At 40.0% G+C, this 26,113-nt stretch overlaps 1 protein-coding gene across 5 annotated transcripts in view; it reads right to left on the bottom strand.

Annotated features, from left to right (window-relative positions):
* The window catches only part of DYNC1I1 (dynein cytoplasmic 1 intermediate chain 1), a 315,653-nt gene that overhangs the window by 18,740 nt on the left and 270,800 nt on the right, over positions 1–26,113 (bottom strand). For all 5 annotated transcript variants that reach the window (XM_045494852.1, XM_045494850.1, XM_045494854.1 and 2 more), the window contains one exon: positions 3,338–3,478. In XM_045494852.1, the coding sequence (XP_045350808.1) occupies positions 3,338–3,478 (141 nt within the window). The remainder of the gene's footprint in view (positions 1–3,337; positions 3,479–26,113) is intronic.

The raw sequence follows: 26,113 nt of genomic DNA, 5'->3' as shown, positions 1-26,113 counted from the left end.
AGGGGGCCCACCCCTCTGTATCAACAGTTGTGTAAACTCTTGTCTTTAAGTTTGGAACTTTATACCTGATGTAAAGATCGCATCTCTGCTTCTTCTCCAAGAACGTGGAATGCGAAATGACAACAGGCCATTAAAAAGCAAAAGAGTAAATGTTGAAACAAAAAGAAAAAAACAGAGTGAAAGGAGGGCCCTAGAGATCATCTCATGCCACTGTTTAAGACCTGTGTCTCCTAAACAGGTCGTTTTAGGATGGAAACTCGACGTACTGTGCCTCAGCTCTCCCGGCGTTCTGCTATTCAAGGAATTGAAACCATCTGTTTATGTGAGATTATTGACCCAATACCTATCTTTAAAATAGCAATAAAAACTCCATCATATGTAAGAATCTATGTTTAAACTTAATCTTGAAATCAATAAAAATTCTTTTACCTGCTTAAATCACTGTATGTCAATTGTGAGCAAAAATGTAAAACGAAAGTCCCCAACTCATTTATTTTTTTTAAAAATACACAATTTCTACAATAAAGGTGCCTGCTGTGCCGGCAGGAGGTTGAATTTTTAACCAAACCTTTCAAAGGCCAAAACAATGTGAATTTAGATGGGCCATAATTCTGTCAATATGCTTTATTACTAGTGCGCTGCTCAGAAAACAAATCTGAGATTCAGCCATACAGTTTTCAGAGTTAGTTTTTAACACCATAATTTAGGGAGATCGTACAGGATCATACTTTATAAAAACCTAACTCTGTTCAACATCAGATTTTGTCAATGAACAATCTCGAAAATTGAATAAAAATGTTGAATCTTAATATGAATGTTAAAAATTAATCATTCAAAATAAACTGATTTCTGATACACCTTAAATTATGCCTAATACATTTGAAAGAATCGTATTTATTAAGAATTAAGTAATATAGCAAACTGGGACAAATACTATTTTAGCCATTTAAAAATACCTTCAGTTCAAATATTATAAATGGTTAAAAAAAAGACTATCACAGCCTATTATATGTGCTAAAAAAGTATCAAATGCATGAAGGAAATGATAAAATACATTTTATTAGTTTTACTCATAATGACCCTTCAACAGCTGATCAATCTACAACGAAACTAATCCATATATTGAACTCTATCTCTCTTACTTCTGTACTTTGCTTTCACAGTTATTTTCACACTTTTTAAGGCTCAATCATTTTAATTGCAAAGACAGGATATCTACTGCCTAAATTACTACATTGTGTGGAGTGATACTCAGGTAGGTGAATATGAACTATCCTTGCATAGGAGCAATTGGCATACCTTGGTCTAAAGGTACAGTAATTTCAACAACAACAGCAACAAAACCCACTGGGAATTCAGGTTCTCTCTCTTTTTTACACAAATTTACATCCTAATCCAACAAACACTTGAAAAATCTTGTTCAACTTGATAGGAGGTAAAAGTCGTTCGAGAGTTTAAAAAAGTGTTCAGTTCATTACCGGATTTGAATCAGACTCGACATTTCTACTAGTATTCTGAAAGCAGAATTATGGTTACCACAAAACTAAGCAATTTGTATGGCCCATAATGATTTTTAAAAAAATATTTATCTACAAAACTCTTATGTGGTTGTCCCTTGATACCTAGAGAAAGAGAAGGGAAAAATTATATTTGGCAATTAATTTCCTTTTTGACAATTTCATTGTGGACACGTTAAGTTCATTTTACCTAGAAAGCAGACTACAAACAAAATAAGAACAGCTACATAGGAATTATTAAGGCATGTGTAGAACTCACTCCACTGCATCGTAGTTGGGCATCACCTAAGCATCATTTCTACTAAATCTGATTTCTGATACAAGGGGTCTCCTAAGCCAACCTGGAAAACGTGTGTCTTTTGGTTGATTTAAGTGAATGAGTTTATTCTAGCAGATAGAAGCAATATGATTTTAATCAACAGTGATGAAAGACTTTGGGAAACCATCACAATGTGGAATAACAGCATCTTTCTATGAAGAGCAATAATGTTATGAACATTTCAACATCCAAAAATGATGGGCATTGCACACATTTATGCCTTTTGCTTATTTTCAAAGATACTTCATCACATAACTCTTATCTTTGTCACACAGTTCTTGTAGCCAAAAGAAAACAGAAAAGACTCAAACTGAAATATTTGAAAATGTAACTATTTGGCAGTGGTCAGAGATGCATATAATTTTGCAAGTTACAGAGGCTCCATAATAACACCTGAGGGATATTTCCCTGCCCCCTCCCACAGAAAATACTAGGGGGCCTGCTCCTCCTCAGATCCTCCAGCTATAGGCTTCCTAATTAAAAAGGCTGAGCTGCTTCCTGCTCAAAACACTTCAAAAGACCATTCTCTTGTTCTCCACTTGACACACAGTTTACATGCTTGTTCCCCTTACCTGTCCCTTCTTATTTACGGAGAGGTGCCCTGAATCAGAAGCTGGGAAGTGCTGAAGAGAACGTTTTATTTTTCTAAATCGAAGGACAGTTAATATCCATGTTAAAAAAGACACAAGCCTTCTCCCCAGTAGCTGAGTTAGCACCTCAGTACTGTTGAGGTGTGGGCAAAAGGAAAAATGCACATGGCAGAATTTTTTAAAACATAAATGTATACAGCATAATTTTTAAAAAGAATATTTCCTTATTATTAATTCCCCCCTTTAAAAAAAAAAGGGGGGGAGGCCATTTTTCACTTCTCTAAATGCGACATGTTGATATCCCGCTTTTTTTTCAAACACTAAGTTTAACATGTTCAGAGTTGCAAACTATTGTAAAAGTCTGCCTGTAAGTTCAGCATTTTAGATAAAGATGATTTTACCTTGTAAAAATCAAATGGAGGATGGATCTAAACATAAAGGGTCAACAGAATCATCTTTTATGAATTTAAAATAGTGTACCAATAGCAAACACTGACAAATAACCCTTCTTAAAAGCTCAATCTCGAGTCAGCGTCCACAAAAGCTTACTTTTCCAAGTGCTTGCCAATGGAGTTATTTCAACACTGCTCTGAAATATGCCTGTGTATCCTTTCCCGCAGGGAAAGGCGTGAACACACAGCGTTTTGCTTTTTGCGAAGAAGGGTCGTCCATTGTCCAGGATCGGCCACGGTTTGGGGATGACGTGAGGTGAAATGATTTGGGGCCAGTGCATCTGCCAGTTCCCTTCAGAGCAGTCAAGAAAGGGGGTCGGCAGCCCAGCTGCAGTTGAAGGGTCAGTCCAAAAAAGGCCGTTGGGGAGAGAGAGGGGGAGACGGAGAGAGGCCGGCTGCGCCCTCCTCCCAGCCCTCCCCACCCCCCCCCCCAACTCGGGCGCCTGCGCCGCCGCTCACCTCGGTGTCATTGTTGAGGTTCCAGAGGTCCAGGCGCCCCATCCCGTCCACGCAGGCAAAGAGCGCGGGATGCACGGGGGACCACATGACATCGTACACATAGTCTGCATTGTCTTCAAAGGAGTAGAGCGGCTTGTTGTGCTGTAAAGCAGAGAGACCGTGAAGACTTTGTGGCGCTGCCGCTGCCTCGGGCTGTCTAGCGAGCCTAATTAAAAACTTTGCACATTCACAAAGTGTCATAAAACTTCCCGAGATGAAAGTCCTCGAAAAGGTGAACCGCAGCTTTAATGTGACTAGAACTGTCCAGTGGCATAAATAAATACCGGGGGGCGAGGGGGTGGGTGGGAAGGGGGGACTCTTAGGGGACTGGGGGCTGGGACCGGCGGGGAAGGCGGTTTCAGACACAGGCGTACGAGACATTCCATGCAGGTGGACGGGGCTGCCCATTAGCTCGGAATTCTCGCCAGGCTACGCTCCGCGAGTCGCTCGGAGCCCAGACCCAACCGCGCTCGGCCTGCGGGGGTCAGACCCGCGGGGATGCTCTGGAAGCCCCCGCTCGGCCCGGCGGCCCCGGACCTTTTGCATGGAAGGCAACGCCTGCCACCTCGTGGTCTTTTTCTGTAGCTGCATGTCTGCTTCCAGGCCAACTCCAGGCCAAATTCATATTTTAATGGTTCCTTTGCGGCGGGAATGGGAACACATATTTTGAAGGGATTTGTGTAGCTCTTTTGGGAGGTTAAAAATCTCGCGGTTCTAAGACCCTAGTTTCTCTGCCTCGTCAGGTGGACTGGCGTGGCTCAACGTAGAATCCCTGAACCTTCACAGAAGATGAACCACATTTTCTAGATCACCCAGTATTTCCAACAGCCTGAAATTGGTGTTTTGGGGGAAAGCATTAGCACACCCCCCCACTGCATACAAATGCTTCTACTCCAGAGGGATACAATAAATTAAAATGGCACTCTTGATTTCCAGTGAATATTGTCACATCAAAATAGCACAGAAGTCAGAGGCAAGTTTGAAAGTACACCAGAAATAAAACGTAATTGGACTTCATGAATTATTCATTCCATCTGGCTTGTCTTATTCTAATTTCTGCATAATGGCTTTACTAATCCCTGATCAATTAATGTAAAATGAAATTTAAATGATAATGAAAGCCCTAGAGATAAAAGAAATTAAGTATTCTTATATCCTCTGACAGAAATCTAAACAATGGGAGTTTTTTTCCACAATGTCTTCTTCATCCAGTCAGCTGTCTGTATTCTCTTCCTGGGTTCGGCTAAATGCCTGTGCAGGCCAGAGGAATAAGATCAAAAAATATAACACACAATATGAACAATCAAATCCTTTATGCATAGAATGTGCAAAGAATGTTTCTGTAGGTAACAGCTCCAAATGTTCAAGTGAACTCCCAATGTGTATGGTTAGCAAAGGTAAAATGCATAGAATGCACTTGCTGATGTGAAAGTGAGAAAAATCGGTGAGAGACAAAAACCTAGAGCAAAGATTTGTTAGGGTAGTAACTGTAAGTGATTTCTCTTTCCATGAATTATATCGCTTTGACATTGCTCAGGAATGAACACAATTCTAATACTATTGTAGCAACACAGAAGATTTTAGATGGGCCATTGTGCATGCAGGGGGTAGGCAGTAGATGTGTGAGATGTGCTGTATTTGCAAGAAGTGTCTAATGGGGGAGTGATTTGAAAAAGAATATATGATATTGAGACCTCAGAAAGAATTAAATGGACATCAGCCTTACATTTTTGTATTTTAATATTCTATAACTCTTTTATGCCAGAATGTTTATCGTATACCATGCTTGCAGTGTGATTTTGAGGTAAAGTTAATTGTCAACTTGCTATTTACGAATAGCTTCTTTCTTCCTCTCGAGCTTTGGACTAGGTGATTCAAATTTCCTTCTCCAGAGAATCTGAATATCCAGTGACACCTTAAAGTGGCATGATTGTATCATTTTTCCTTACTGAGATAGAGTAGCTGGTCCTTCACTGACCACTTGTAAATATTAAATTCTAACTCTTAGTAAAAGACTATTCCCACCCCAAATTCTTGATTTTGTAGCTAGCCAGTCACTATTTGTTAAACAACATGAGTGACACAATTTTCTCAAAGTCAAAGCGTGGAAAAGACATAGTGAAAAAAGTCAATTCTCAGTATCCTCTCTCAATAACCCAGCTGATAGCAGAACTGAGTATACAGAGGTCTAGATATAGACTTACACATACAGACAGACATTAAACACAGATCGTATTTACGATCCTTGTTTTGATCAATTATAAAACCACCCAACCTTCAACAGCCATTTTCTTGAAAGCTGATATTATTTGATACATTAGTTCTCCCAATAAATTACCCTGTTAATCTCTACTTTGCTTCTTTCCTTTTTTTTCTTTTAGTTGCTGCTTCTGTGAGAAACCCAATCAAAATTGTAATACATCCTGGAGACTTCACTTTTTAAACATCTGGAAATAACAGTCATTGTTCATGCTACCAAAATCCAATTGTCTCATGTTTAATAGTATTGTATTGAAATGCTAGTACTGTCTAGGGTTTTCTCCAATTTGCTTATTACCCCAGCCTCTAAGACTGAAGCTTGCATCGCAAAAACCACTGCCACGTTATTCTAGGCTACAGTGTGTGCAAGTTTAGGGGAAGGAAGAAGGGCATATGTTTTCAAGGGCTTTGTTTTAACCTTGATAGATTCACAGGTTGGGAACGTCTTGGTCAGGATGGAACCCACTGTCAGGGGACCAAGTGGACTGACAGCTAGGAACCCCTAGTTCCTGAGTACAGCATTGTGTGAGCTGTAGGCATGAGCTAACACCCCTCTTACATCCTTAGGCAGTGCTATTTTGAATATTAGCTGTACTTTTTTTGATCAAGGAATTCCTCATTCTCTTTTCTTTGGGGTTCAAAAGGTAATCTGAAAACCTCATTAAAAGTTTGGTGATGAGTGCACTTGTCGTGTTGAGCACCTGGTGATGTATGGAAGTGTGAATCACTGTATTGTACACCTGAAACTAATATAGCCCTGTATGTTAACTAACTGGGATTAGACTAGAAACTTAATTTTTTTTTGCCTCAAATGCTTACTGTAAAACATTTTAGAGTAGATAAATAAATCGCGAAATATCAACTTTTTCATCAAATGTATCAAAAGCATCAGGATCTAAAGATTCTGTTTTTGAAGTTTGAAACATAAATGTCTGCATCTACAAAACTGCTGTAGCTTTATCACCGGTATTAGAATACTACAAGTTTTGAAAAGGTGCAGAGTGTGGGGACAGATCTGACCAACGATTTTTGAGGGGGATCCAGTCATATCATTTGTGTATATTAAAGCTACAGAAGCTTGGGGATTTTAAATATTCACTCCGTAAAATACTCAAGGCCATCTAAGAAGCTAAATATGGCTCCACAGCACATTACTGTAGAAAGTTGTTTTTCAAAACCTTCAAATTTCCTGAGACAAAAACCTCTTCACCCGTGTGTCTCCATTCCCAGTGCCGTGTTTAGTATCAGCATACTGTTAAAGAAGAGAGACAAGGACGCTGCACTGTTACCTGACGTATTGCATGTGTGACAGACACATGCCAGTGAAATAAAGCCACGACACCCTGTGCTTTAGACAAGTTTCCGGGGCTGTGCCAAAAATCCAAAAATATCCAGACACAGATCAGCTTGACTTTAACATCCTGCCTCGCAGAGCAGAGAAGCAGGCGACCAGTCACCTCCCAGACAGACATGAAGGGCAGGGAAGGGTAAATTGTTGGGTGTTTGTTCTGCATGACTCTACACACACATTGTCTAATTTAATCCGCATAAAATCTCTGTAAGGTAGACGGTATTTACAGAAAAGAAAATTATAGTTCGGGAAAGTTAGTAGCTTTCTCAAGGCCACGAAGATTGTAAGCGGTGGAGGTGGATTTGGTTCTCTGGTTTTCCTAGCTGTTTAAGCACATCCTTTATTTGAGGGAACCGTGTGGTCCTCTATAAGACATAGCAATGGTCTTCGGTCTTCAGAGCAAATACAGCAGCTCTGTTACCTGTTGTTCTATTCAGTTCAACCAATATTTACTAACCACATGCTGTATAACTTGTAGAAAGGGTTAAAAAAAAAAACACCCTCACAGAATGTCGGTTGCATTTCCCGAGTTGATTATTAATAGTCGTGAAGATGTTACCCATACAATTCCAAGCATCCTTAGCACCTTTTGACACCAGCAGAAATCTTTTTCTTCAAAAAACTGGGAATAGGATGGAATGGCCCTTTTGCCAGCAGGGATAAACAGGAGGCCACGTGATAGAGGGTCTAATAAAACGATGTCAGGAGGCAGAGCTCCGGGTTCCAGCTCACCAAATGTCTATATAGCTTCGAGTGAGGGGTTACAATTACACGATCTGAAAGCTGAGGATAACATGGGGAGCGTGGGCCGGAGAAGGTAGTAGGAGAAAGTGGACACAAACTACAGACCGTGGAAAATTTCACTGAACAGCCTTGGACCTTAGTGTTTTCATCTATAAGATGGAAGGTGGGAGCTACTGACCTCGAGAATTGCTGCTGGCTTTCTACAACTCTGTTCTGCACTAAGGATTGACTGGAATAAAGTTTGCAAAAGTTTTTTAGAAAGAGCTATTCAGAGATAAGTCTTATAATCAAAGCCATCTTGATGCTCTGTGAAATCCGTTTCAGTGATTTTTTAGAAATTTTTTATTTCATAAAAATATACATATAAAAATGTACCAGTGTGGTTTTTGGTGAAACACTGGACATTATGAAAGTAATAATAGGTCTCTTATTTGACCAAGTAAAGAAGGCATAATGGATATTAAGTTTACACGAGAGAAGGAAGCAAGGAGTGAACCCTGTTCCAGAGTGAAACTGTACAACATCCATGAACGTTTTACAATAAAGACTTGATCTCTAGATTTGAGCTTTGATTTTATAAGTATACTTCTGAAAATGACCGGAGCTGCATATTTTTCCAATCAGTTAACTATAAAATCATTTCATGAAAGATTAATTTCTATTTCTGATGTTAGATATATATATATATATATACACCGAAGTCACATTTAAAGAATATAATGTTTGTTTTATTTTCTCTGTGTTATTTATTTTCCTCTCATCAGAATCTCTAGGCATCCCAATAGGGTTTAGAATTTTGAAGGTTGGTGAATAGGAAGATTTGTGTTAAAATGCCTCCTAACGCCTCCAAACACTGTGGTTCTTGAGGTTGTATTTGCCTCTAAATGATTAGCTTTCAAAGCAGATTTAGTAGAAATGTTTACCCAAACCATGAAAATTTCTTTTGGAGTAGAGGGGAAGTGGGGTGGGTGGTGGGGGGTAATGCATGGGTCGGTGGTGAAGGGGCCAGAAAACTAAATGTAGAATTTCTGTATCTTTATTCTGAAATAAAAAGAAAACAAATGGAATCTTACCTTGAAACTGTATCCTGTTGGGAAAAAATGATGACCAAAATACTAAACAATGAGTAATAAGAAAATGTCCTTCAAAAATTGTCATGTGGGTTCCTGTGAAGTAATTAAAATAAATAGCCAGCCAGTTCTTCCAGGAAACATTAAAATGTGAGACCACAATATCACTTTAAAAAAACCACCAAAGGACCCCAAAACTTCAGGCTCACACAAAAATGGATGCCTCTACCATAAAAAGAAAGTGCTTAAACAAACAAACAAACCAAAACTCACAAACCAAACCAAACCCAAAAAAAACCAACTCTCTTGGCCAAAAAGAGGTGTTGTGAATTTGGTACTATCATTAGAAAACATTATTTGCAACTTAATTTGGAGTCCTTGTAAAGCATAAAGTATCCTGTATTTAATCGTGATTTCTATGACTAAATATTAAAACAGTACAGACCATACCTAAATGGCATCTTTGCCTGTTTCTATCATGATCAGAAATTCGAAAGTAGCCATAAACACTTTGCGTGAGTTGAGCTTAACAGCATATGGATAGTGTGTCAGTTTGCCGTTTACATATATTTACCAAAAATATATTAGGACTTTAATTTGAATTAGTAAATTTACAGTAATTGCAAAGAAATTTATAGAAATCCAGGAATGTAGCATTTGTCTCTCAACAAATGTAGAAGTTTTGCTAAATAAGTACTGAAGCCACATAAAAGGTGTTCTTTGTTGCACTGCCTTCCTCGACTGCTTATTTGCATGGAAGAATCCTCCTAATCCAGGAGGCGCCACCAATAAAGAGGATAATTATCCATATAAAAGAATGTATACATATTCACAGGTTTTGACTAGTATTTGAGTGTTTAAAGCCACGATAAAAACTACAAGCTTTGCCTAATTCATAAAAGGAATATTTCCCGCACTGGCATGATTTTTATGAATATCAGGTCTACCTAATGGTTTTTTAAATGGGCATTTTTGGGGCACCTGGGCAGCTCAGTAGGTTAAGCCTCTGACCCTTGATTGCAGCCCAGGTCACGATCTCATGGTTCGTGAGATAGAGCCCTGCGTTGGGCTCTGTGCTGACAGTGCCACAGAGCCTTCTTGGCTCTCTCCCTCTCTCCCTCTCTCTGCCCGGCTCCTGCTCATGCTGTGTCTCTGTCTCTCAAAATAAATAAATACACTTAAAAAATAAAAAATAAAAAAATAATATGGGCATTTTCATAGCACGAATCTGTACAGAATCCATTCAAAAACACTAAACAAACTGGGATGCTCTCTTAAATTGCTGTTTGTATCCATCTCAGCTGCTCTGGCTCTTTCGGTATGTTCTGCCTTCTTGCTTGAGTAGAGGGAGAGCAGAGAGGGTCACTGTATTGCCAAAACCAGGGGCAGCAGAATTGCCTCCTGAGTGCCATGGAAGTGGCTGGTCTCTAGACTGATTCTCTCTGGACTGATAATTCTAAGGACCATGTGGCTGTAGGAGGCAAGGCATACAACAGAACCACTTTGGTTGCTGCTGCCCCAATTCTGTTTCTCCTATGGCTGAGCGGTTTCATATCCAACATGGTATCAGTTAGAGAAAGAAGCGTTCAGTATATGTACATAAAGATCAGGTTGCTTAGAGGCTGTATTAGAGGTGGGAGGGAAGGATGTTGGTATTAAGGATGAGGGAATGTAGAAGATGATAACAGATTAGACCTAGAAGCAACCAGAATTGTGGTTGCATTATTGTCTTGGAGACTTGAAAAGTTAGAAGAATGAATACATAAGGCAGCACAGTTTTGTTTAATCATTTATTATTTAATATCAAATTGTTTAGCTGCATTTTACTAGTGGGTAGATAAAGTGGCAGAACATTTCACTCTTCTTTTTTTCAATGTTTATTTATTTTTGAGAGAGAGACAGAGCGCGAGTAGGAGAGCGGCAGAGAGCGAGAGGATGAGAGAGAATCCCAAGCAGGCTCTCACTTCAGCATGGAGTTGATGTGGGGCTCGAGCCCATGAACTATGAGATCATGACCTGAGCCAAAACCACGAGTTGGACACTCAACTGACTGAACCACCCAGACGCTCCCAGATATGTATAATTCTTAAAGAAAGATTTAAAATATATAAAATTATAAACCTAGATACATGCATTATATCTTGATTCATATTTATTTCTAAAGTGCCAGGTAAACATTTGCTATTCTCCAGAGCTAATCTGACATTAGTGGTCTCACTACACTTAGTAAATATGACATTTAGACAAATTTCGTTTTTGCTCAAGAAGTCCCATAAACCAGATTTGTCTCATCAAATGGGTTTAAAATCTAATGGTAAAATTATTTAAATTAAAAAAAATTTTTTTAAACATTTATTCATTTTTGAGAGATGGAGAGAGACAGAGCGTGAGTGGAGGAGGGGCAGAGAGAGAGGGAGACACAGAATCCGAAGCAGGCTCCAGGCTTCTAGCTGTCAGCACAGAGCCCGACACAGGGCTCGAAGTCACGAACTGTGAGATCATGACCTGAGCTGAAGTCGGAGGCCTAACCTGACTGAGCTACCCAGACACCCCAAATTATTTAAATTTTTGATTCTACTTCCTGCATCAGCAATTGATTTTATATATATATATATAATATATTATACACACACACATACACACACATAAAGGGCATATTTTCAAAGGGTCAAAGCAAGTAGATTTGCACTCCTGTGTCTTCTGGTGTTAAATGTAATATATCTTTTATATTATATCTAGGGGTCCCTGGGTGGCTCAGTCGGTTGAGCGCCCGACTTCTGCTTGGGTCATGATCTCATGGTTTGTGAGTTCGAGCCCGCGTTGGGCTCTGTGCTGACAGTGCAGAGCCTGGAGCCTGTTTCAGATTCTGTGTCTCCCTCTCCCTCTCTGCCCTCCCTCCCTTGCTCGTGCTCTGTCTCTCTCTCTCTCAAAAATAAATAAACATTAAAAAAATCTATCTATCTATCTATCTAATCTAATATTAGTATAGCTGATACTTGTATTTATTTCAATCATGGCATGGAAAAAACCAGTAAGGAGAATCCCACAAAGCAAAAGTTCAAAATATTCTGTTTAAGTGTTTATTTATTTATTTATTTTTTGAGAGAGAGAGAGAAAGAGTGTGCATGTGCACAAAAGGGGGCAGGTGGGGGTGTGCAGAAAGACAGGAGACCAGAGGATGTGAAGCCTGACGTGAGGCTTGAACTCACGAACCATGAGATTATGACCTGAGCTGAAGTCAGATGCTCAACTGCCTGAGCCACCTAGGTGTCCCTAAAATATTCTGTTTATCTGTAGAACATATACTTCCTATTTTGCAACAGATTTTCTTACCTTATTCTGTTTCACCTAAGCCAAATTGAAATTAATTTCTTTAAAAAAATTTTTTTAATGTTTATTCATTTTTGAGAGACAGAGAGAGCACAAGAGGGGGTGGGACAGAGAGACAGAGGGAAACACAGAATCTGAAGCAGGCTCCAGGCTCTGAGTTATCAGCACAGAGCCCCATGCAGGGCTCGAACTCAGAAACCATGAGATCATGACCCGAGCCGAAGTCAGACACTTAACCGACTGAGCCACCCAGGTGCCCCTGAAAATAATTTCTATTCAGAAAGCAAACAGAAGCTAAACGTGACGTAAAGAGTTTCAGGACATTGTAAATGGCCATGGGAAAATAAACTACATTAATTATGAGCCCTGAACAAACTGCAAGTTTAAGAGGTCACATGAGGCTGGCCAAGAAGGACCCACACTAGGGTTTGGTCCCAAAACAATTACTTCGGGTGGTAAAGATGAGTTTTAATTTATCTCCCAACATCAGACATATAATGTAGTTTAGATCAGGAGGTGGGGGTGGAGACATCTTAGAATCTCATATCATGAAGATAGTGTGTCTGTTATTTGTTATTCTCATTCTCTCTTCAGTATTGTTGCTTGGAAGGAAAAGGGTAGGGAAGGCAACTCATGAAATAAAAAGGCAATGTTTCCACTCAGGTTAAAAGAGCAAAAGAAAGGATTCACAGCCTGCTTGCACATTGGGAAAGCCCAGTCAATTGAGTGAATCTTAAGTCTCAAAAGTGTTTGTACTTATACGGATTATTCACACCTTCTGTATAAATAACAGCTACAGGTACGTGTTGGTGGGTGAATATGGGGGTATGTGGGTAGGGGTAAAAGGACAGGAAGTATGAACACAGGCTAAGTCTGGCGGTGACTTGATGATCACATTCTTGTGGTTTCTTTCAAAGTTAAAGTCTTCTCCCCGAGTGAGCTTAATAAAGGAACCCCTCATCCCCCTCAACCCCCACTCCCTCCCCCTAAAAAAGAAAAGAATTTGATGACTGGCACATGTAGTTTTATCGAAAGCCAATTTTAATGTTTGCTATTTGGTGCTTGGAAGGGAGGGTAAGGGGGACTGAAAATAAGGATGAGGGGAGAAAAAAGTCAGACGCCACCTGAACGTCGTGTTTATCAGAAAGGCAGCCAGCAGGGCTTTGGGGTTGTGGGGAAAAAAATGCATTCTGTCATCCGGTAAGTGTTACTGGCAGTGAACTATTGATTTTGTTAATCTTCTTTCCTATTTTAAGTGTTATGCTTAGATACTGGAATAGCAAAAACTTTAACTTGTGATTTTTATTGTGTTCTGGTATTTTAAACATTTCACAAAATGTTAGCAGAAGGAAATACGCTCAAGGCCCTTTGTTAGAATTATGTAATTTTTAGATGTTTTCATCTCAGTTTAAAATAATCTAACCCATTTTAACAAAGTAGGTTGTTTTACTTAGGATACCCACATGTATTAATCCATCAACAGTGGATTATTAAGGACCTACCCTATGCTTTCCACTTTGGGCAGTCAATAGAAGAAATATAAGATCTACCTCTGTTCTTAGGGACTCACAACCCAGGTAGGAAAATGAAAATTGTGAAGTAAAAGGAGAAGGATATTATTTATTTGGAAGTCTATTTTCTCAGTTTGTTCCAAAAGGATTTATGGTGTCTTACAAATGAAGTGTTCTATAAAGTTAAGAATAAACACACCACAGAGGCAGGTAGAATAGATAACTTTTACTAGGATTGTGAGATAAGCTGATTATTACACTCTGGTACTGAAACAGCCCTAAATGTCCTGATAACTAAGACAAAACACGTCGTAACACAAGAAGGTATGTAAATTTCACCATCTGAAGAAAGAAAGATTACAAATTCCTCCTCCCAGACACATTTTTTGGGAAAAACTCAAGGAGGAATTTACCATGTCTGTGAATCCCTGGAAAAGAGACTGGCTTTCTGTCTTGTTTATACCAAAGAAAGAGAACAAGGATGTAGCCAGGTGCTAAATTCTGTGGTACAGATGTTCGGTGCCAGAGGAATTCGGAGATTCGGGGTGGGTGGGGTGGGGGAGTGAGTGTTGGTGGTTACCATGGTCTGATGTGGTCAAGGAAGGGATTATCTAGGACAGGTGATGGAACCCGCCTTGAAAGATGCCTAGGCTTTGACAGATGGTAAGGAAGCCCGTCAAGGAGGGGAAAGCAAAACATGCAAAGACCTGGCTGTGTAAATCGGCACGGAATTCCCAGATGAACGGAAAGGTGAAAAGTGGGGACAGCCTGGTGGACTCTGAGAATTTGTCCTAAGGAATAACAGGAAATAATTTGGGTTTGTTTAGGGCGGGATTGGGGCCATGTTACGAATAGTCTTGAGTACAGCGTTCACACTTTTTGATGCAACGAGCTACTAAGCTATTAAACATGTATTGGTAAATGGGCAGAGCATTGTAGTTTGTGCTGAACAGATGCAGAGATGTCTATATTCAAGTGTTTTCAGCTTTTCCAGTGTGGGCAACTGAATGATGAATATCATTAATTGAGTAGAAAGAAGAACAAACCGAATAGAGGAGGAAGATCTAGTCTGTAATATTTTAAACATGGTGCATTTGAGTCTCTGGAGATGACACTCAGGTGAAGTTGGCAGTGGGAATGTAGGTCTGGGATTGAAAGAGAGGACAGGCTTGAAGTCCATGACAAGGAATCATTCACAAGAAATGCTGAAGGACAGGAGAGAGCAGGGAGGAAGGAGAAAAAGAAGACTGTGACAGAAATTTTGAAAAACTGGGCCAAGAAAGTGAAGAGGAAAGAACCAGTGGAGAGGTCTAAGGCAAATCAAGAGACATAACTAGGGCTGGAGAGGGCTACAGGAATGAGAGGTAGAGAATATAAGATGAGTACTAAAAAGAAGCCACTGCACTTAGCAGTTAGGGGCTCATCTTGGTCTCGGAGCAAGAAGTGTCTGAAGATTAATAAGGTTTGTTGAGGAGTGGTTGGGAAATGTGGCAGAGGTCTGTATGGATGCCCATTGGCTCTTCAAGTGGTTTGGCAAGCTAAACCAAATTTTAGGACATGGTCGTGATATTTTAAGTTAACCCATCCATTAGATGTAACATCTTTGACATTTTAGACCATTTCTTATGAGGGTTTATATCTCTTTTAAAATCTTTTTAAAAATTTATTTATTTATTTATTTATTTATTTATTTATTTTAATATGAAATTTATTGTCAAATTGGTTTCCATACAACCCCCAGTGCTAATCCCAACAGGTGCCCTCCTCAATGCCCATCACCCACTTTCCCCACCCTCCCACCCCCCATCAACCCTCAGTTTATTCTCAATTAAAAAAAAATTTTTTTTTAATGTTTTATTTTTGAGACAGAGAGAGCGTGAGGAGGGGAGGGGCAGAGAGAGAGCAAGACACAGGATCCGAAGCAGGCTCCAGGCTCTGAGCTGTCAGCACAGAGCCTGACGCGGGGCTCGAACTCACAAACCGTGAGATCATGACCTGAGATGAAGTCGGATGCTTAACCGACTGAGCCACCCAGGTGCTCCTATTCTCAATTCTTAAGAGTCTCTTATGGTTTGCCTCCTTCCCTCTCTGTAACTTTTTTTCCCCTTCCCCTCCCCCACGGTCTTCTGTTAAGTTTCTCAGGATCCACATAAGAGTGAAAACATATGGTATCTGTCTTTCTCTGTAGGACTTATTTCACTTAGCATAACACTCTCCAGTTCCATCCACGTTGCTACAAAAGGCCATATTTCATTCTTTCTCATTGCCAAGTGGTATTCCATTGTATATATAAACCACAACTTCTTTATCCATTCATCAGTTGATGGACATTTAGGCTCTTTTCATAATTTGGCTATTGTTGAAAGTGCTGCTATAAACATTGGGGTACAAGTGCTCCTATGCATCAGTACTCCTGTATCCCTTGGGCAAATTCCTAGCAGTGCTATTGCTGGGTCATAGGGTAGGTGTATTTTTAATTTTTTGAGGAACCTGCACACTGTTTTCCAGAGCAGCTGCACCAGTTTGCATTCCCACCAATAGTGCAAGAGGGAGATTTATATCTTGAACACTTGGCATCAAGCCTTGAAAGTAGGAGACAGACAAGATGTATTGAAAGTGGGTGATGAAGCAGGAAGCATCTAGGTGCAGTCCCATTTCTGCCTGACACTCATGAGAAGAGCCTTGAACTTTCCTCTGACTCTTTGGACCTGCAATTTTTTCTTAGTCTCCTCAGGGTTAAACCTCTGCCTTCCCTGATTAAGTTTTGATTCAGCATCTTCCTTGGCCTACTTCTTGTTCTTCTGGCATGCTACTTTGGTTTCAGAACCTTTCCCCTCACTCTGGTACCTTGAAACCTAATCTCTGATGAAGGTCATGGTTGCTGCTCAGTCATGGCCAAGATTTCAGCAGGCTTGTCCACTATAGGCAAGGAGCCAGGAGCAGGGTACTATTTGGAAGAGGAAAAGTGATATGAAAAATAGTAATAGAAACTAGCCTACTAGAGACTTGGACAGCAGGAAATCTAGGCAGGAATTTCCTGTGTACTATAGAAAAATGTATGTCCCAAAAAACAAACAAAACTTATCCTTGGATTGAAAGCATCAGTATGTACCTGAGATGTTTTGTAAGATATACATGTCAATTGGTGTGTGAGTGTTTGTATGTGTGTGTGTGTGAGACAGACACACACACACACACATACACACTTTTCCATGGAATATTCTTATTCTTATATACTTATTTGTCTGGAGAAGAGCAGTGATGTCCAGGAAGAGGAGAATGGTGGACTATGAAAAACCTGAATCCAAATAGCACCACACAGCAGCCTGATTACCCTGCACCAGTTAGTAAATGTATTCTGAACATGGTGACAACGGTGAAATGGGTCTTTGGATTCAGCGACCACAAAGTCACTTCTTACATTAACACCATTGCACCAACCATTCTTGCTACTGTCTCTCAACATCCACAGGTCCCTCAGGATTCTGCTGCCCCTGGGAGTCAGCCTTGGGTGGACTGGAGCTCTTCAGGCACTAGGAATGAGGTGTGTGTATGTGAAAGAAACTCATGGGGAATTTATTACTGTTAACTTTTTTGTCCCTAACCAAGGGACATAGCTCTTGTTATGGGCTGAATTATGTCAGCCCCAAAATTCATATATTGAAGGTCTAGCCCCCCAGTACCTCCAAATGCGACTGCATTTGATGACAGGATCTTTAAAGAGGTAATTACGGTTATGGCGGGCCCTAATCCAATCTGACTCGTGTCTTTCTAAGAAGAGGAGATTAGGACACAAACATGTACAGAAGGAAGAGCATGAGAAGACACAGGAAGACCCCCCACCTGCAGGCCAAGGAGAGATGCCTCAGAAGAAATCAACTCTGCCCATACCTTGATCTTGGACTTCTAACCTCCAGAACTATGAGGAGATAAATTTCTGTTGCTTTAGCCCCTCTTCTGTGGTACTTTGTCATGGAGGCCCTAGCAAACCAATACAGTTCTCAAATGAAAAGGAGCCTCTCTTTCTCTTGGCCTCTAAGGCACACCCACACGGGCACATTCACCCTACAGTTCTGCACAAATGGAATTGCCCCAAGAGTGCAAGACACATACTGCTTCTGAGCAGCTATTTTCTCCTTCCTGAACGCGTCCCCTTGTGATCAGTGATGGCACTATCTTGCATTTTACTGCACCTTCCACTAAGGGGGCCTCTGGCGAATATAAAAATATCCCCCTTTTGGAGACGGCAGAGCCTCTTTTAAATTTCTCACTTAGCTTTAAATCATACCTGTAGTTCTGCAGTGTTGTTGAGACACTGGGGACTGGTGAGGACGGTGTGGGGGTGGGGGCGGTGAGAGGTGGGGTGGAAAACTGTGGAATTCAATGCGATCTCAATACAAATGGGCCAAACCATCGCAGGGATGGAACTAAACAAGGAACCAGAAATTACAGTTCTGTTCAATTCAGTCACTTTAGCATGAAGACAGAACTATTTTTTTCTGTGCTTGAGATTTGAGTTTATTTTGATTTAATCTTGTCACCCTCTGCAGGCTCAGTCTTGGCTCCCTTTTCTTTTAGGAAAGGTAGTTGGAGGGTGAGATGGGGGATGGGGTCAGAGGACAGGAAAAGGCAAGGCAAGCAGGCAGGGCAGACGGAGAATGACTAGGGTCCTAAAGCTGAACACTCTCATCCAGGGGTTGGGCTTAACCTTTAAACTCGAGCAGGCAGGCCCCTGCCCAGCTTTCCTTATCAGCCTCCTTAAAGGCTAATTACTGCTGAATGGGTTCGTGAGGTTGGAAAAATTTCAAAGAATTTTTGAATACATCTCTACAGTTCTCTTCTCTTTAACAATAGGATCTATCAAACAGCGAGGGGAAGGCTCTGTTTAAAAGCACCGACAGGGGATCAGAAGAATATGTTTGATTGCTAAAGTGACTAATTTATTTTTACACAGTGTTAATGATGCTACAATAACCAATATCTATAGCCTGGTTTTGACAGTTTACTGCACGGGTTCTCATTGTTTAAAAAAAGAAGAAAAGGGGGAAAAAAAAGAAAGTACGAAAGAAAGAGAGTGTTTTATTTTGCTACATTTCCATTTGTTAACAAAACTCCTCATAAGCAAAACCAGAGGTCATTAGCAAACAACCAAAACATGCCTGTCTCCAGAAGAATACAACTCCCTTCATCATTTAAAATAGCGCTCTGCCGAAAACCCAAATCATGACAAATCCTTAACATGAAAAATTCAGTGCAGACTTGAAACCACCTGACTTTACTTTGGGTTTGTGTTCCTTAAAATTACCTAGAAAATACCATAATCTTCTCTTCGTGGGGCTGGATGGGGGCCAGGGCCCTGGCTCCAGAGGCAAAGGGCAAAACTAAAAATCATGTCTGAACAGACAGCTCCACCCTCTCTCTCAAGTCCACTTGGCCCCGTGACAAAAAGCGAGGTCTAAAGCACATTCATCCACGGCCTGGGTTTTTGGCCAAAACTCAAGACTCTTATGGGACAAACAAAAATGAAATCCAAAATGTTATCACCCTCGCCTTTAGAAGTCAAATGGGCTTAAATGATCACACCGCATACGGTGAGTAGTTCACATCTGCAGGGTGATAGGGAACAACAGAGCCATATTAACATGTAGCTTTGTTTAGAAGGATCCTTAGCTGAGAGTTTAAATTCCAAATAAGTTTGATATTGTGTGTGTGTACATATGTGTGCATGCGTGTGTGTGTGTGTGTGTGTGTGTGAGAGAGAGAGAGAGAGAGAGAGAGAGAGAGATTTCCACACCAAACGAAACGCTTTGAGAGTGAAAGGTAGAAGGCGGGCACTGGGGACTCCACTGTGGGGGCCTGTTTGCTTGGCGCCCCCAGACCATGGCTAAGCCTCTCTATGTCCTTCATTCTCCTTCACTGAAAGCTTCAGTTCTGAAGAACTCCCTCTCCCCAGTGCCCACCCACTCTGCCAGCCTGACTCTCTCTCACGCTTCAGATGGGTGAGAGCCAGGAGAGACTGTCAAGTAATTTTTACCTCCTGCTGAGCTAGTGACAGACTCAGTACAAATAGCTACATTGAGAAAGCACCTCCACGCCACAGATCGCAGGGCCAGCTCTCTAACAAGGCAGTCCCGGGCTATGATACCGCCATCTGGTCCCACTGGGGCAGATCAGTGCTGAAATGGTAAGGCCAGGCTTTCCAAATATGCATTCCCCTCATCCCCTAATCAAAACCCTGTGCTCTAGCCAGCCGTCTGCGTTCACAATCTCCTCTGCACTCTGAAAACCTTCTGGCCTTCAAGGCTTTGTTCGTGCTGCTTTCTACCCTTGGAGAATATACTACCCTCTCTCCTCACACATTGTCCAATCCTGTGGTCCCAATCAAGCCCTGCCTAACCCACATTTCCCCCTCAAATACCCACACAGGCACAGAGATGTCTCCGTCCCCCAGGCCCCAGACGTTGTTTTCTGACTTCTTTTTAGGCACTGCGTCTGGGGCTGCCTTGGAGTCTGTCTTATGCAGTTATATTTAAATATATTCTTACTTCATTCCTAAATTGTTGTTTAGTTTTCCATGTAGAGTGAGGTTTTTTTTTTTTTTTTCCTTAAGACTTCATTATTCAGAGCAGTTTTATATTCATAGCAAAATTCAGCAGAAAGTAGAGGTTCATTTCCCACATATCCACGCCCTTCACCAGAGTGGTATTTTTTACAAGTGCCGAATCTATATTGATACATCATTATCACTCAAAGCCCATAGATTACATTAGGGCTCACTCTTGGTCAGATACATTGTATGGGTTGGGACAAAGGTGTAATGACATATATTTATCACTGTACAAGGCAGTTTCATGGCCCTAAAATGCCTCTGTTAGGGCAAGGTTTTTCAAACAATTCTGGAGGGCTGGGGGTTTAATTCTTGGTGGGAGGGAGATTCTAGGAGTTCTCTGGGAGAAATATTAATTTTATATTTTCCTTTAGGGAAGAGCCAAGAGATTAGGTTAACCTGCTTCGGATCAGCCAGATGCTGCTGCCTTGTAGATGTGCGTGTCAGGGTCAGGCCTGCGGGAGTGTTTCGGTTCAGTCATGGCAGCCTCGGGAGAGGAAACACTGAGGAACCGTGAATAGAAAATGACCCATTCGTCACTCTTGGAGTCATCTCACAGCAGTGAAGATACAGTCACTGTATCACCACTTCACTTTCAGAGGAACCTGATGTGTCACACAAAGTTAATGTAGTTCATGTAAGTGGTTATTTTGGGGGGTAAATTTAATTTGTAATTTTGGGGGAGCCGTAAAATTATTTAAAAGTTATAAGCTATGGCTGATATATATTTTAAAACCCTGGGTGTCTTCTCATTTCTCTTTAGAATAGAATCCAAGCTCCTCTTTAGGCCGCAAGGCCATGTGTTACTTGACCTCTGATTGCAGTCTCAACCTCCTCTCCTGCCATTCTAGTTTTGCTGAAAACATGGAGGCCTTTGTCTCGTTGCTCATACAAAACAGGTCAAGCTTTCTCCTTGCTTCTCAGCCATTTACATTTGTTCCCTTCACCCACACTAGCCTCCTTCCCCTCACCTTCACAGAGCAAACTCTTTTTCATCACTCATGTCTCTCAGGTGTCCCCTCCTTGGAGAAGACTGCCTCAGTCATCCATCTAAAGTAGCTGTCCCTGGGGCACCTGTGTGGCTCAGTTGGTTAAGCAGACAACTCTTGACATTGGCTCAGGTCCCGATCTCACGGTCGTGAGATTAAGACCTGCATCAGGCTCTGTGCTGAGTGTGAAGCTGCTTGGGATTCTCTGTCTCCTCTCTCTCTTTGCCTGTTCCCCACTCATACTCTCTCTCTCTCTGTCTCTCAAAATAAAGAAATAAGCATTTAAAATAGCTGTCCCTAATGTTCCGTCACTCTCTACCCCAACCTTGCTTCATCAGCTTCCTAACACCTACCACTATCTGAAATTTATTACATGTAGATAGTCCTTATTTATGCATGGATTCTGTATTTTTGGATTTGCCTACTCTCTAGGATTTATTTGTAAGCCCCAAATCAGTGTTTTGCAGTCATTCATGGACAAGAGCAGAGAGGAGAAAAATTTGAGTCACCTGACATGCACATTCTTAGCTAAGGCTGAATAAAACAATGCTCTGCCTTGTTTCAATTCCCATACCATAAACGAATGTCCTTTGTGTAGTTTATTTGGTGCCATGATTTTTCATTTTTGTAGTGTTGCTGTTGTTGATTTCACTGTTTAAAATGGCCCCCAAGCCGGTGCTAAGTATTGTCCAGTGCTCCTAAGCACAAAAAGATTGATGTGCCTTACTGACAAAATATGTATTAGATAAGTTTCCCTTAGACATGAGCCCTTGGCTAGAATTCATTGCTAACGAATCAACAATACATATTTCATAAGGTGTCTTTAAACAAAAATACACTTAAAACAAGATCATGTATTGATTGGCTGATGAAAATGTGGTGACCAGAGGCTCTCAGGAACCTAATCCTGTATTTCCCCTAGAAGCAATGGTTATGTGATTATCAATTCTTTATGGCAACTTTACAGAACATAACTGCCATGAATAACAATTGGTTATGTTTGTTTCTTTCAATGTGCACGTTTTTCCTTCCCATCCAGAATGAACATGCCTGTGAAGTCAAGCACTTTGTCTATCTTTGTTACTTTGTTATTTTGTTCATTGCCTGGGACACAGTAAGTCCTCAATAGTTATGTATTAAATGAATAAATACAAAGTGTGTATACCTTATTCTCTGTTTATATGCATTTGAATTGTAAGAAAATAATTTATATTATAATAATAAGGTAATGCTGGAAGTTTTTTCTTTAAAGAAATTCTATTCTTTACTCAAGTTTGAGTAACAAAATGTATACTATGCATCCATTCGTGGCAGGAAACATGTCTCTTTTCTACTCTTGTGGAAGTCCTTGGCAGGAGGTTGAACACACATTAAGTCCTTCTTGACTGTTGGTTTAATGAATGAATAATCAATCAAATATACTATTCTTTTGATTAGAAGGATAGAGAAGGCAAAATTTGCCTTTACTTAATGGCAGAATCTTAATTGTTATCATGGGAGTGAGAACATAAGCCACAGACTGAGAGAGGATATTTACAAAAGACACATTTGATAAAGGACTGTTATCCAAAATATACAAAAAACTCTCAAAACTCAACAACAAAAAACAACTTGATTTAAAAGTGGGTCAAGACTTAACAGACGCCTCACCAAAGAAGATACACAGATGACAAATAAGCATATGAAAAAATGTTCCATATCATGTCACCAGGGAAACACAAATAAAAACGTCAATGACATACCACTTACACACCTATCAGAAGGGCCCAAATCCAGAACACTGGCAACACTACATGCTGGTGTGGATATGGAGCAACAGGAACTCTCATTCACTGCTGGTAATAATGCAAAACACTACAGCCATTTGGGAAGACAGCTTGGCAGTTTCTTACAAAACTAAACATACTCTTACCGTAGAATCCAGCAATCCTACTCATCAATATTTACCCAAACGAGTTGAAAACTTATGTCCACACAAAAGCCTGCACCCAGATATTTATAGCAGATTTATTCATAATTGTCAAAATTTGGAAACAACTAAGGTGTTTTCCAGTAGTAAAAAAAAAAAAAAAAATCCTATGGCATATGAAGACAATGGAATATTACTCAGCACTAAAAAGAAATGACCTATCAAGCCATGGAAAGACATGGAAGAAACTTAAATGCATATCACTAAGTGAAAAAACCCAATTTAAAAAGGCTATCTACTCTAGAATTTCAATTATATAACATTCTGGAAAAGGCAAAACTTATAGAGACAGTAAAAAGGTCAGTGGTTGCCAAAGGGCAGGAATAAGGATGAATAGGCAGAGCACAGAGGATTTTTAGGGCAGTGAAAATATTCTATGTGATAATATAAGGATGAATATATGTCAACCTACATTTGTCCAAACCCACAGAATCTACAACACTAAGAGCAAACCTTAATGTAAACTATGAACTTCACGTGATTGTTAAAAAAAATTGCACTGTTATTATATTCTTACATGTTTTGCAGTGACAATGTGTAGATCGGTATGTATACATTTATGTGTTCATATGGCTGTACAGTTGGTTGGACAGAAGGGGGAAAAGATCAGTGGAGTAGAACGATACATGGAGAATGCAGTTTTCAGAAATATCAATAAAGAAAGAACAGTGGTGTCTTTGTAGGTCTGTAGGATGCAGTTGTGTTTCAGTCACGGGGGAGCCTGAATGAGGATTGAAATAAATTTGCAATAAATATAAAACTTCAGAGTTTATTCTATTGTTAATCAGCAATATAACTGTTACTGGATTAATTTAATTTGTATGTAATTGGTTAAGGAGATAATCAGCCTACATTAGATGTTAACCATTTACTACTCTGACTGAAAGCAATAGAGAATACAGAATAGATATGAAATATGGCCACCGACCTCCAGAAAGCTCATAGTTCAGTGGAAAGAGGGAAACAATTAACAAATAAATACAACAAAAGACATTTACATTGTATTTGAGTGCTCAGGTTTTTGGTGTCGATTAAAGTTATAATAAGAATAGTTTCATGACCATAGAGTGATGCAATATTAAACCAGATAAAATGGTTAAAGTTATTCAAGCATCTGAGTCCACTACTAAATGGCAAATAAAAATATTAAATGTTAAAACTGCTTTTTGTTTGTTTGTTTGGTTTTTAAAACACTGATTTCTGACTGACTCCATTATGATCCATGTGAGACAGAAAGAGAATGGGACTAAAAGGATATCTGAATCACTCCTCTCAGGACATTGTTTTCTTTTTGAGAAAATTTGGGAATTAAAAAGGGGATCTGTAGACTTCTCCTCAGGTCTGATATCTATGACTTAAACCAGATTTTCTCGTTGCCTTTCTTTCTGATTTCCACACATGGACTTTGATTCTATGAAGGACATAAAGTCTGTTTATTTTTTTAAAGTGGTGTATTTATTTAATCATGATTCCATGTGGTACTGGCATTGGACCTGACTTCACAGAAAGCTCTTTCCATGGCTTTCAGAGTCTCGTCACACACCTCCATCTCCAAATACTGTTTCTAAACACTTAATTCTTCCTATACTTCAGTCTCTCTCTATTTTCTCTCTAGATATATTCAAATTCATTAATCACTTCCATCCTTACTAGATCTGTTTTTATTTTTGTTATTTTTTTGTGTTTTTTGCTTACTTGTTTGACATTACTACTGGAAACACAAATTGGAAAGATTGTATTCAGAACTTTTGAGACTAATGGTTAGATGTTTGTCCAAAAGGGTAGAAAACCATGAAATGCAGGTTGAGGTGTTTGAAATGATTAGGAAAGCAAGTAGGGCCATGTCAGTCAGAGTTTCCAGAGCTATGTTCCAAGGAATACTGTTCTCTCAGTATGCTTGGGCAAAAATGAGTCCCATATCCAGATAAATTTGGGGATCTCTGCATACCATATATCCAGCCCATTTCTGAAGAATAAGTTAAAAAGACCTCCCTGCTAAAGATATTCGTTCACTTTAACTCTTTCAGTGTCTTTTAAAATCAAGGAACTCTTTCTCTCACCATTAAAAAAAATTCCTGTTTATGTTCCACAAAATACAAACACTGTTTCATGTTGTACTAAAAGGAGATGGTAGAATGAAAGGTTATAGGAAGATTACCTAGGAGGATTATGTAGGAAGAATGAACATGGAGAGACACCAACCTCAGAGACATTGGTATGAATTTTGTCACAACCTTGACATGGTCATTCCCTGCTCTTAAGGAACTATTTTTCCAAACAGACAGACTTTTTGAAGGGATGGTGGGGGGCATTGTTAGAAAAGAGCATGGCTGTTCTAATTCATTACAGATGTAGATTAACACAAAATACTGTAGAAAGAAGAAACAAGATCATACACACACACATACTCAATAGATATTTCACATTTCATTTTGATGGTGCATTTTGATGGATTGCTATATTCAAGAAATTGTCTTAATAGCAAAAGAATTAAAATCTCAGTTCATTTACAGATCTTTGTTAAAGGAGGGCAATTAAAGGAGAGAAAAATCAAACCAATCAGGCATAAATTAAATTTCATAAGTGGGTAGAAGCCAAGAGCCTCAAGCATAACCTTCCTGGATTGGTGACCCATTACGCCTCTTAATGTAGCTGGGTCTGGCAGAGCTGTAAAGGGGAAATCTGGTTTAAAAGTTAAGTTTTTAATCATTAAGGAAGGTCCTAAGTGAGGAGGAAACTGACAACTTATAAGAGACTTCTTCTTAGTTTTGACTTGGGCTTAGTTCAAGCCAATGAACCAGGGGACAGGAGAGAACACTATTTCACTCTACCGCCAATTCCACAACATTCCTCTCCAGAAACTTCCACAGAGCTGGTGAGTTTCCAGTAGTAAACACTGAGGTCTGT

The sequence above is a fragment of the Leopardus geoffroyi genome, chromosome A2, assembly GCF_018350155.1.
Source record: "Leopardus geoffroyi isolate Oge1 chromosome A2, O.geoffroyi_Oge1_pat1.0, whole genome shotgun sequence".
Taxonomy (NCBI): domain Eukaryota; kingdom Metazoa; phylum Chordata; class Mammalia; order Carnivora; family Felidae; genus Leopardus; species Leopardus geoffroyi.
Note: the sequence above shows the minus strand (reverse complement) of the source record. Positions and strands in the feature narration are given on the sequence as shown.